General features: G+C 52.6%; 1 protein-coding gene across 1 annotated transcript; it reads right to left on the bottom strand.

The window, feature by feature from the left end:
• Window positions 1-43: 43 nt before the first annotated feature.
• Window positions 44-11,086, bottom strand: MMP11 (matrix metallopeptidase 11). Its single transcript, XM_026859939.1, has 8 exons — window positions 10,967-11,086; window positions 9,940-10,190; window positions 8,610-8,753; window positions 7,437-7,570; window positions 4,334-4,581; window positions 3,812-4,025; window positions 2,197-2,454; window positions 44-1,284 (listed from the first exon to the last, which is right to left on the bottom strand). Exons 1-8 carry the CDS (start codon window positions 11,084-11,086, stop codon window positions 1,151-1,153), a joined length of 1,503 nt encoding a protein of 500 aa, XP_026715740.1. The 3' UTR covers window positions 44-1,150.
• Between the last annotated feature and the right edge of the window lie 738 nt (window positions 11,087-11,824).

An 11,824-nucleotide genomic window follows, 5' to 3' on the forward strand; every position in this document is an offset into this window, starting at 1 on the left:
AGGAACGGCCCAGGCAGGCGGCGCTTAGAAAAGAGGCGGTTTATTGGTGCGGGGCGGTACATAAATACACAGACGGCACTCACGCGCGGGCTGGCACGGACGGGGGGGCGCGCTGTACACGCTCGATAAACATTTACAGGTGTGCTCATGAGGGGCCGGCACCGGGACCCTCGGGGATGGGGCACTGGGGCCGGGGTGTCACCCCCTGGGCCCGCCCGCCCGCTGCGGTGTCTCCAGCCGGTCACCTGGGGCAGGGAACAGCGAGGGGCACGGGTGGGCTGGAAGGTGAAAAGGGAGGAAACCGGCTGCTGCCCCTTTGGGTTTTTTTGGCATAAGGTCATGTAGAAACGAGGGGTGTGCAAAGAGCTGGAGTGGGGCTGTACGATGCCAGCCCCCAGCCTGGTGTCCAGGCAGCCTGGGAACAGGGGTACAAAACTGATCAGTGCAGTCGTGAGCAACCCAGGATGAGGAACCTAGCTCGGTCTGAGCCCAGGGAGCAACGGGGCAGTGTCCAGCACTGGCACCCAGCACCGTGGAAAGAAGGGGGCCCCTTGTCTATATACAAATCAGTATAAAATCCTAACACGTACTAGTGATACAACATGAAATTGTGTGTAGGGCTGTGGCAGGGTCCTGGCAGTCACCACCGCGGCCCTGGTGAAGTGACCCTGGCAGCAGCTGTACATCTGCATTCCTTCACAGTCAGTGTCCTTCCCAGGCCCTGGCTGAGGCAGGTGGCTCAGAGGAAGCCTTCCTCCCAGGCCAGCCTCTGGAGAAACGCAGGGCTGCTGTTATGCCCTGTGTAAACACAGGAAATGCACATCAGTTCTACATGATGGGGTCCAGGTTAATTAGGAGAGTGTGATCCCACTCCAGGCTGGCTTGATGGCTTTTGGGATGCTATTGCTAGAAGAGCGTGGCCACATGAAGGGTTTAGTGGTTGCTCTTGCCTGCAAAGAACATGGCAGATGCTTTTACATTGATAGCAACTGAAGCTGAGGCTGCTGGAACTGGGGAGGAGAAAACTTTGTCACTTGTCATGACAGATGCTGAGCCTGGAAGGAAGCCAGGAATGGCAGAGAGGACCCTCTGTGTGGCTGCTGGAGGTCCAGGTGATGAAAGGGGAGCATGGAGCACACAGGCATCCCCCTCATCTGAAGGAGTTGGAGGAAGGTGTACAGCTGAAGAAGTCCTGGCTGATCTGGCGTGGGTAACCCTCCAGCACTTTCACCTGAACTGGATCGAACTTCCAGTAATCTCGACCTCTCAGGAAATAGGCAAAACCTGTGAGTGAGAGAGGAAAGGTTACAAAAGACAGGGTTCACGTGGCTCAGAGCTCTTTCCTAGCATTTTGTCTAGCTAACATAGGAGCACGTGCAGTACCAAAAGAGAGCCTGGAAGAGGCAGGAGATGCTGCTACATTTGTCTCACTTGAACTGAGACCTGTGGCTTACTCTGTTCTTTTATGCTGTTTTACTTCTGATGGGAGAGTAAATAGGATGAATTTTATTTTATATTTCTGGTGGTTTTAAATATGCTGTACCCATGTAGTGACCTGGTCCTGAGAGGGCAGAGGACATCTAGGACCTGAACAGGGCCTATGATAAGGAACTTGTAAAGACCTGCTGCAGAGCATCTGTTACTGTGGGGAAGCTGCCCTGGGATTTAGGCTCTGGAAGCAGTGGGGAGCCATTCCACCACATCCTCTGGGAGGAGAGAGGCAGTCACGGCACCTGTCATCCCAAGCACCCTGGCTGTCCCCAGTGGTTCTGTGGCACTGCCATACTGTCTTCAGCATGGGGCACATCTGGGAGGACTAAGCAATACCAAAAGCAGCCTGTTCATTCAGGACAGCTGCCTAGGCCGAAGTGTGGGCAGTGTTTCTGCTGTCTTCTCATCATTTTCTTTGTTGGGAGCAGTAAGAGCTGGGTGGGACTCTGTCTTGGTCAGAAGTCTGAATTTTCTCTATCAGACACTTAACTGTTGATTGTTGAAATTAATAATGATAGAACTTCTCACTTTTATGGGAGAAGCCTCCATTCCTACCTGCCCCTCTCTCTACACTATATGGCATGTGCTGTGTCTGGGAAGTATCCACTACTACCAGAAGTCTACATCTGCCTGATTCTTCCCGCTGGGCAGTGCTGTCAGCCTGAGCACCCACCCCAGAGCCAGCCACGGCCCTGCTGCACTGACCAAACTCATCCTGAAAGGCCGCATCGATCTCCTGAGGGACACCGCGCCAGTCGGCCATGGTCCGGGGGTAGATGTTGTCCACCTGGCGGGTGTGAGGGTTGAAGCGCCAGTAGTTGCCTCCACTGAAGATGTAGATCTTGTTCTTCTCAGCCCCCCACACCAGAGCTGCCTGCACAGGAGATGCAGGGAGGCCCAGCTCCACAAGCGGGGTGGGACCAGATACCCGTCTCTCGCCATCATAAATCCAGTACTGAGAATCTGGCAAGGAGACAGAAAAGGGAGACAAGGGGTCAGAAGCTCTTTGGTGTCTGATAATTTGGAAGTGAACTGTGCAACTGGTGTCTTGGCAGAACTCCCAGGGAAAGCTGTGCCTGAGAGGCAAAACCCCCAGCAGTATCATGGGCACTGTCACTGACGGGTGCCCAAAGTGCCATCAATGCAAGGAGTTGACTTCCCACCTGGGTCCAACCCGAGTATGTCAGTGGTGGGACAAGGAGGACCGTTTTAGCAGCTGTCTTTTCTCTATTTTTGGAAGTTATAATAAAAGACTTGGCTGGAGGGACCAGCCTCTACCCTGCAAACTCAACGCTTGGAGGAGAACATATGTGGGCATGCACGGGCATAAAGGGGCACGCAGCTGTATAGGAGCAAGCTACAGAAACCAGGAAAAAGTTGCCAAGCTGAAATAGAGACTGGAAGCATATTTCCAGATTAGATTAAAATGGGAATCTCTGTAATTAGCTGATGGCATGTAATACCTTCCCCTTATCTCATTTTAACTCATGGTAGGAGCCTGCCAATTTTAGCACTGTAAGTCCTTGTGTGCAGGTCAAGTGCTAAGTAACCTGTTCATGCAGGAACTCTGCCTGCAGAGCCGCGCGAGGCGCTTTCTGGTACACAGCCTCGTGGTGTGCAGACGGGGCGTGTGCACCCAGGGCAGCTGGGTGCCTCTGTCATTCGGCATCCCTGCTATTAAATTTACACTTTGAAAGAACATTAAAGAAAACAGTGAAGCTGCAATAGGGTTTGTTGCTGGCCTTGAACTCCAGAGCTGGCCAGGAAGAGGTTTGCCCTTGCCATGGGTGATTGGTTTTTAATGCCTGTGGTGGTTGGAGGTGGCCTGGCTCTCCACACAAGCTCCCTGCAGGCTCATTCAGTCTGGGGGTACTACAGAAGCTCCACACCCAGGTCTCTGAGGAGCAGCGAAGATGCTGTCCATCCCCTGAGCAGGCCTTGGGGGCACAGGCTCAGGAGTTTCACAACTGGTGAAGCTGCCTGGGGCTCTCTTCTGGCACAGCTTGGGAGATGGAGCAAGTGTTTCCTTCCTCCTCTGCCAGCAGCATTGCCAGGGCAGAGGCTCAAAACAAATGTTTATGTTCCAGAGGAGGAGAATGGGATGTTGCGGCTGTGTCTAAACTGAAAGTGACTCCTCCTCTTTTCCTCCTCAGTATCTGCTAAAAGTTTCAACTGAACAGAGAAGCAAACAAATAACAAGGGTTGCTGGATCGCTGAGGTTGCCCAGAAGGTTTATCCTCACAGGAACTTGTTGGGTCCTGAATACCCCTAAGAAAAGGGGATGCATTTCTGAGCCGTCTGATCCCAGTCCAGCTCTTACCTTGGAAAAACCAGATATTGCCCAGAGGGTCTTCAAAGGTGGCATCAACAGAGCTGGGGATCCCCTGCCAGTGGCGGGAGGCCAGAGCTGGGTAGCCGTCCTGCAGCTTTCCAGCTCGGAGCCGCCACACATAGCGGGACTTGAAGAAGAACAGCTCCCCTCGGATGGTGGATGCGGCATCGAAGGCTGTATCGCAGGCGTCGGGCTGCACAGACTGCCAAAGCACAGCCCATCAGGAGCTTGGACTCATGGGAGCCCCCCTCGCCCAGGCTGGGTTCAACAGACAGCAAGTCCCTGTGTCCAGGCAACTGTCCTGCTTTCAGCCAGTTGTGTGTGGGAACATTCTGCCCAAAGATCCCCTCCCCGCACATCCCGGGCTGGCTGGCGGTGCCAGCCGTGGCATCCGGACCTGGGCTCAGCAGCACCAGACACCAAACCACGTGTAAGCCTGCTGCTGGCCTCCCGGTGAGGGCAGTCCCAGCCGTGGCGTTAGAGGATGACATGGACAAGCTGTTCACTAACCTCCACATTGGTGATCTCATTTGTTTCGAGGTCTGGCTGGGGCAGCTCTGCTGGCTGAGGTGGGGTTGGGTCAGGATCCAGTTTGGGTTTCCCATAGAGATACTGGATACCTTGCTTGTCATCCTCACTCAGGCTTAGCGGGTAGCGGAAGATGTAGAAAGGAGACATCAAGGACTTGGAGACAGCCGTGTGCTGCAGACCCAAGACGTGGCCAAACTCATGAGCAGCCACTTGCAGAAGGTCAGTGCCTGCAAAGGGAGGAGATGGGAGAAGCTTTTACCTGCTTGTGTGCGATGGGGAAGCTGTGCCTGCAGAACGGACACCTGCCTCCTGGGCTCACTCTATCAGTTGTCAGCCACTGACAAAGCACTGAGGTACGTTGTAGGAGTCTAACACGAGGAAAGAGAAATTTATCTCCACTACAGTGCTCACAGGTTGTTCCCAGACTTTTCCTGTGTAGCTCTACAACATAGTTTTTTAAAAAGTCAAAGGGCGTAATTAAGGGATCCATTGGTTCAGGAGCACCATGAGTGAATTCAGACACTCAGGTATTAGCCTGGGCACGTTGGTAATTTGTAATTCTGTCACCAGGGCTCCTGCACCTCATTGGCTACCAGGAAGGGTTTTCCATGCACTTTTGGAAGGGAGAAATTTGCACAGAGAAGGAAGTCTGGCCCATAGATGTAGGTGGCGGGGTGGTAAGGTTGGTTTCTGTTCACCCAGCCTTGCAGCAGCTGTTGGCTACAGCTGTAGTGTATCAGGTCCCATTTAGTTCACATCCACTGTGGAAGATACCAGCATCAGCGAGGAAATGCTCTGAGATTAAAACTTGCTAATGGCTGTTGTCACACAGACAGCAGAGGGAGCTCATTTATTGCTTGTGTGTAGACTGTGTCAAGAAGGTGACATTTAGAAATAAATCCATAAAAAATTATCCAGTGTCAAGGCCTGGGCCTTCTTCACCAGACTCCAATAGATTTATGGGAGATCATGTTTTAGGAATACATGACCTTGGAGCATCTAGAAAAGGAGGGGAGGGAAAGTGGATTTCATTTTGAAAAAGTGTGCCATTTGGCAGGTGTTGTTTAGCTTCCAATGGATGCTTTTTGAAGTTGATGATAGATTTCAGTGAAAGCTGGAAGAAAGGCACATTAAGCAGCAAAGCCTGTGAACAGGGCTGTTTGTTGACAAGTCCCAGCGTATTTGTTCACTCGCCTTCAGCCAGAAATCCTCTGAGCTGCAGCTCAAGTGATGAGAAAGGCAGGGATGTGAGTCAGCCAGCTTTGCTGCTCCAAGCAGGATTTCCCTGCTGGCTCCAGGGGAGCAGGTCACCTCTCAGCACCTGGACGGGACAGGGGGGGTGCACCTGGGGGGAATGCCTGGGAAGGGCGGAGGGGAAGGTGAGCCCCTGTCTTCCTCCGCTGGTCAGCTCTACATTGAAGCGATGCATTTGCACAGCACTGACCCAATTAAATCAACACATCTAGGTCAGCTGAGAAAATGGGATTTCTGTGTCAGGGATTTATTACAAACTTTCAGACACTTCTGTTTAGCTTGGCAGGCTCCTCACTTGATGCTTTCCAGTGTTGGCAGATCAGCTGTGCTATTGTCATATTCTCTGGGGGAGGTGAACGACAGCACACCTGAAGGAGCTGTGCTGGGGAACATCACTCTGTCCCTCACAGAGGGTCCTTCACGTGGAGTCCCGCTTCCTGCACAGCTCTGGGGTGAGCCCAGGGCACACCTCAGCCCTCCTTGTACTTCTGCTCTCCTGTCTGTAAAATGAGACCATGGATTTCCCGGTCTCACTGACAGCTGAGTCAAGGACTTATCCTTGTTTATATCGTAAAGCTCTTTTCACCATATTAAATGGCAATTAGCTGCAAAGAGCTTTTACAACATTTATTTATGGAAGACGTAGGGGGGGAAAAAGGGCCATGGAATAGGCTGGATTCTGATGGGAACTGGCATCCATTTTCAGATTCTGGTTTGACTCCAACACTGTCTTTGTGGGAGAATGTAGGAAATCCTTCAGCAATACAGGCAGCCCCAACAGAGGGTGGAAAACAGCAGAGCCCACCCTTCGCTCAGGAGCAGAAATGCTTCTGCAGAAAGGTCTGGTGCTCTGTGGTTTTTGTTTTGGGTCAGCATGAGCAGGGTTGGAGACATAGTGGTCCTGTGCTCCATGCAGAGAGTCCAGTTGGCATACAACTGACAATGATGTGGACTTTGGGGGACCCTGTCTGAGCCCTGAACATCTATCAACATGGGCAAAACACTTGGGAAACCCCAGAGAGGCAGGGTTTAACTTGGGCTTTGTGATTGTTTCTTTGCCCCCGTAGATAAACTGGAAAAGAGGAGGAGGGGCTGACCTGGGTTAATTTTGGTGGGTCTTGTGGAAACTGATGCTTTGGGCACCGATCCAGATGGTCCCTGGCAGTACTGCAGTATCTCATGAGATACTGTGACACCAGACCCTAAGTGCCCAAGCAGAGAGCTACCAGCTTGGATCTATTATTAGCAAAAAGGAAAAAAAAGAAAAAAGAAAAAAAGGAGAAAAAAAGAGTCTTGACTCAATGTGGTGTTGTTTATGGTCAGAGCATTCCCAGGCCACAGGGACAGAGCTGGAGCCTGGGTAGTTTCCCTTTATGGACTTGTTTGAGGGCAGATGGTGAACAGTGCGTGCAGGGACTGGGGCTGAGGCTGTTCTTTGGAAGACAACTGTGTCACGCAGTGCTTGAGCCTCATTTTTCCTTCACTCTTTCCCTGCTTTATTTCTAATGTCTCCTGCCAATGCTGGGTGCAACTCCCAAGTGACAGGGCATGTGGCTGGTCAGAGGAGCCGTCTCTCCAGCTTCCCACACACAAGGGGAGTCCACTAGGAAGCCACAGTCCTGGTGCTGGGCACAGGCTTTGCTGTGGCTGAAAGATGACAAGAGAAGATCTAAACAGTAGGCTGGTAAGTGGTGGGAGATGACAGTGCACACCACAAAAATAATTGCTGCCTCTTAGTTTTACAGGGTCACACCACAATGAAATAATTTCCAAGCACACCGATAAGCATCCTGGGGCATCCACAGCTGCCCTTGAAACAATACTGTACCCAGGTTGTTCCCAATCGTCCAGGTCTCGTCATAGTCAAAATGGACGTCTCCCTCCCGGTGTGTCTTGGGGAAGAACGCGTGTGCCAGAATCCCTCCAGGCCCGTCAAAAGGCAAGTTGTCTCCATGCCAGTACCTGGAGGGAAGACACACTGCACCTCAGCCAGCCAGCCGTGTGGCTCCAGTGAACAGCACTGTATGGCCAAAGGTGGGGAGCCACTGCGAGGGGACAGCAGCTCTCGCTCCCATCCCAAGCTCATCCCACCAGTCCAGATCAACTGCTCGGAGCCCTTCCAATTGCCACAGTCCCAGTTCTGCATTGGGGCACTGAGGAAGCGTCACACCAAGTGCTGAGGAAGCAGAGCTCAGTCACAGCAAGCCCTGGGGAGTTTGTATGTTTTCTCAGGGATTTTTCCCTCCCACCATTCAGCTTCCAGCCCAAAGCTGCCCATGAAGCCTAAAGAATTAAGGAGGTGACTGCTCAAGCCAAGAGTAAGTTGACATAGCTGAGTGGCGGGGGGATGCAGAGGGGCAGCCAGCAGTGAGCCCAGCCAAACCCTCAGGTCCTCACTCAAGCCAAGCCCACTGTTGAATAAGGAAGGAAACCCATGGGAGATGTGGCCACTTTAGAGAGCTGAGGGAGGCACAGGCAAATACACAACATGCAAATTGCATCACTGCTTGGACGGTCTCCACTGCCTTTATTAGTTTTGTGCAAACATGCAGCAGAGGGAAGTCTTTGCCCCCGTGTGTATTTTGCCAAAAGCAAATTTCAGGAGCCAAGATTCATTTAACCAAGAAACTATATTTGTCTTTGGGCAGACAGTTACGTCTCAGTCAAGGGACAGGATGGAGGACCTGAAGATGGAAAGTCAAAACAAATGCTTAGGAAAACAGCCTGTGGGCAGAGAAACATAAATGTACCAGAAAAATTAATGAATGATCAGTAACGGTACTATGCACAGCCAGCATGGAACAGCTGCATTTACACCGAGCAGCCCACAACTGACAAAAAAAATAACAAAAAAAATCCCAGTGCATGAAAGCAGAAATTTGAGCCTCCATTTAAGTGCCTAAGTTGTGTGTTGACAGCTTTCTTCTCTGGTTAGAGGCTTGGGGTTTTGCATGCAAGGTTGCTTCTCTGGGAAGAGGGTGCTGCTGCCCGCCATGCTCACCGTGTGAAATCGATGACAATGTCAGCCCGTCCCTCCTGCACCTCAGTGAAGGTCAGCGGGGTCACATCGCTCCAGACTTTCAAAGCTTCCTCAATGGTCCTTCTCACTTTAGCTTTTACAAGTTGCCATGGGAACCTGATAATTCTGAAAGGAACAGACACGGGATGAGGAGAGCATTAGCCGCTGTCCCATGGACACTGCTGTCGTGAAGACACCAGCTGTAGGATCAGCATCACTAGGGCTGCCACTCTCGGCACCAGAACCTCTCCAGTCCATACAAGCACTGCTCTGCTGCCTTCTTCCAAGCAACATGTGCAGCAGATAAATCCCATCAGTGTTGAAACCCTCTGGCTGGTGGGTCCAGAGGTGAGCTCTCTAGAGAGCTTTGCAGATTTGCATTTTTCTGGAGTCAAGTGCTACAGCATTTCCCAGGTCTGTCCTCCGCAAACCCACCCCCCCAAGAGGTGCTTGGGAGTGGTGTGATGTCATTTCTCCTCCTCAATCTCTACATATTTTGCCCCTGGAAACTTGAGCTCACTCAGAGCAGACTGTAAGGTCTGCCACAGAGGGAGCTTGCTTTCTCTTCCATTAACAGTTTTAGTGTGTTCATCTCTGCTGTGTTCCTTAAAAAAAAAAAAAAAAAAAAAAAAAAAAAAGGAAGAAGCCTTTCTGTTATCTACAGCCCTCTAATGCTATGAGGAACTGTCTTCTGCATTTAAACAAAAGATGATTTACATGCTGTCAAGGTCCATACGTGCTCACTTCTCTACTCATGCCCCTGTGGGCATCTGGGGAGGCAGCACAACCCCCCGCAAGCCTGTTGAGCAGATTCGCCATTGAGAATGTGTGGGGTGATCTGGGCAAAATTTTACACTGAAGTTGTGTTTATGGGAACATCAGTAACAGCTGAATAAAAAGGTCTTTTTAAAATAAACTGTGAGGTGAGCCCACAGCAGGCTGGCTGCGGGGGCAAAGGCACAGCAGGAGAGGGCTGGTGCTGGAGGCTCAGCTCAGCACGTCAGGGGTTTGATGTGGGGAAGTGAACATATGTGCACGGGAGTGTCGATGTGGGACGGATCAAGGGGTGATGCAGAATGTGTCTGGGCAGGGGTGGGTGGCAGCTGTGTTTATGGGATGGTGTGCGTTAGGGGATGTGGAGGTGCTGGGTACAGCCCCGCTGGTGGTTTAGCATGTGGCTCGCTGCCCCCTGGCTGCCCTCCAGCTTTTATGGTCACATCACAGCGTGCCGCGCTCCAGGGAACACCAGGCTGAGAGGTTTTGGGGGAGGGAAAAGCAAACCAGCCTGACTCCTGTTTTGGGCCTCTCTTACTTGTAGGTGAGATCAGTCTTGTCCCAGCGTCCGCCGGAGAGCACGAACCGCTTCTGCCGGTTCCGCCCGTTCTGGCCGTCCGGCAACCCCGGGAGGTCCGGCACGCCGCAGCGCGGGGGGTTCCAGCGCGCTGCCGCCTCATCCGCACCCACGGGGAAGCCCTTGGCGGGCACACCAGTCCCCACAGCGTTCACCAAGGAAGACAGCCAAGGACTCTGCTCCTTCCAGGTGTGATGCTTTCGAGACAGGTCCTAAAAGGGAAAAGCAAAGCCCTGACGTCAGTGGTCTGGGAAGAGACGGCCGGCTGATGCAGAGTGGCCAATGTCTGCCCACAGCAGTCCTGCAGCGGTGAGTTCCACCTCTGCCTGGGGCTGTTCCCCCGCTGCTAGGGCACAGACTGCTCCCCACAAACATCCTCTGTTCCCTGGGCTCTGCCTGCTGCGAGGCCAGGTCACACCTGGGAGGCACTGTGTCATGCCCTGGCACCCCCTAAGCACTGAGTTATTTTTGGTCTGCTTTTCCTTGGCAGCTGGCCGGCAGGAAATGTTTTTGCAAGCTGTGGATGAGAACCAGACCCTTCAAGAAAGAAACAAATCACTAGGGAGTAAATTCTCGCCCTTTGCCCCACACCATTTATTCCCTCCTGGCCCTGGGTAGAGCTGATATTAATGGGAGAAAGACTTTAGTCCCCAGCAGTCAGTTGTGCTCCCTGCTGTCGCTTCTGTGGTGTCCCCTTGCTGTCATGGCATGGTGAGCAGGCTCTCAGCATGGCTAGGGGATATTGCAAGCTGGAGAGCAGGACAGGGATCTGGGGGGTGACTTAACCCAGCACATGGGCCAAAGAGAGCAGTGTCTGTCCCTGAAGCCCCTGAGGTCACCAGTTCTGCAGAGGGAGGGAAAGGACCATCCCCCCTTGCCTCACTGCACCTGTGGCTCTGCTTGCAGATAAGATCACCTGGGCTCTCCCACACTTAGTTGGAAAAGCACGGTTCCTCTTGGCAACATTGATTAACGCTAATTAGCTGACTTCCACTGGTTTCCCACCTGACAGCAGGACGATGGGGCTGCCATGAAACATGACCCAAGCGTAATCCTCAACCTGCTGTGATATGTGTGTGGTGAGAGGCACTTGGTCCTGTATCACCATGCTGCACAAGCCAGAGGTCCAAGCACAGACTTTTGCCTGGTTCTGTGCAGGCAAAAGGCATTTGAGCAGCAGGAAGAGCCGAGGTGCAGCAGTGATACACCCCTACTCAGATAGGCAGGCTCCATCCCACAGTGCTCCAGAGTGAGGACCTGGGGTTTAGGGGTCCCCTTCCTTCCCCTGAAAAATGCTGCCTTCTTCCAGGCCAGCAATCCTTGCTGCCCTGCTGGGGACACGAAGGTCAGCATGGCACGATGCCAGAGCTGCCATGATGCCGTGTAATCCGCGTGCTGCCGCCGCTCCGTTCCCTACAATGAGCCCATTCATGCAGGCTGGAATGAAGTGTGAAGCCCTTGGCATTAATTCCGCTATCGAGCTCCCAACTCTGCAGTGGCCCCGTGCCTCTGAGCGATACACAGATGGACAAAGGAGCCAGGGAGGTCACACAAGGTGCAGTTTAGGTGTCTGGCTTTTCATGTGTCTGTCACCACCCCAGCCTGCTGGCTTGTCCTCCGCAGACAGACACACTTGGTGGTTTGGCACCTGCCAGCCTTTGCCTTAGAAACCATCAACCCAATCCTGGTGTCCCAATGCGCTTTCAAACACTATGAGAACCATACCATGCACACGTGCAAAGAGTCATTTTACATCCTGAACAGCAAAGCCTACCCAAGCCACCAGCCACGGCACTTAGAATCCATCCAGTGTGTTAGTGGAAGGGGGGAGTAAGGACTGGCCGGC

This window comes from Athene cunicularia (assembly GCF_003259725.1).
Source record: "Athene cunicularia isolate RWA chromosome 15 unlocalized genomic scaffold, athCun1 chr15_part1, whole genome shotgun sequence".
Classification (NCBI taxonomy): Eukaryota; Metazoa; Chordata; class Aves; order Strigiformes; family Strigidae; genus Athene; species Athene cunicularia.

Bases quoted from the DNA above. Each gene is read 5' to 3' on its own strand.
- MMP11 (XM_026859939.1), bottom strand. From the start codon at position 11,086: ATGGTGATACAGGACCAAGTGCCTCTCACCACACACATATCACAGCAG. The intron at 7,571-8,609 runs GTGAGCATGGCG...TCTTCCCTCCAG, and splicing joins ATTGTCATCGATTTCACACG to GTACTGGCATGGAGACAACT. The intron at 1,285-2,196 runs GTCAGTGCAGCA...TCTCACTCACAG, and splicing joins GGCCTTTCAGGATGAGTTTG to GTTTTGCCTATTTCCTGAGA.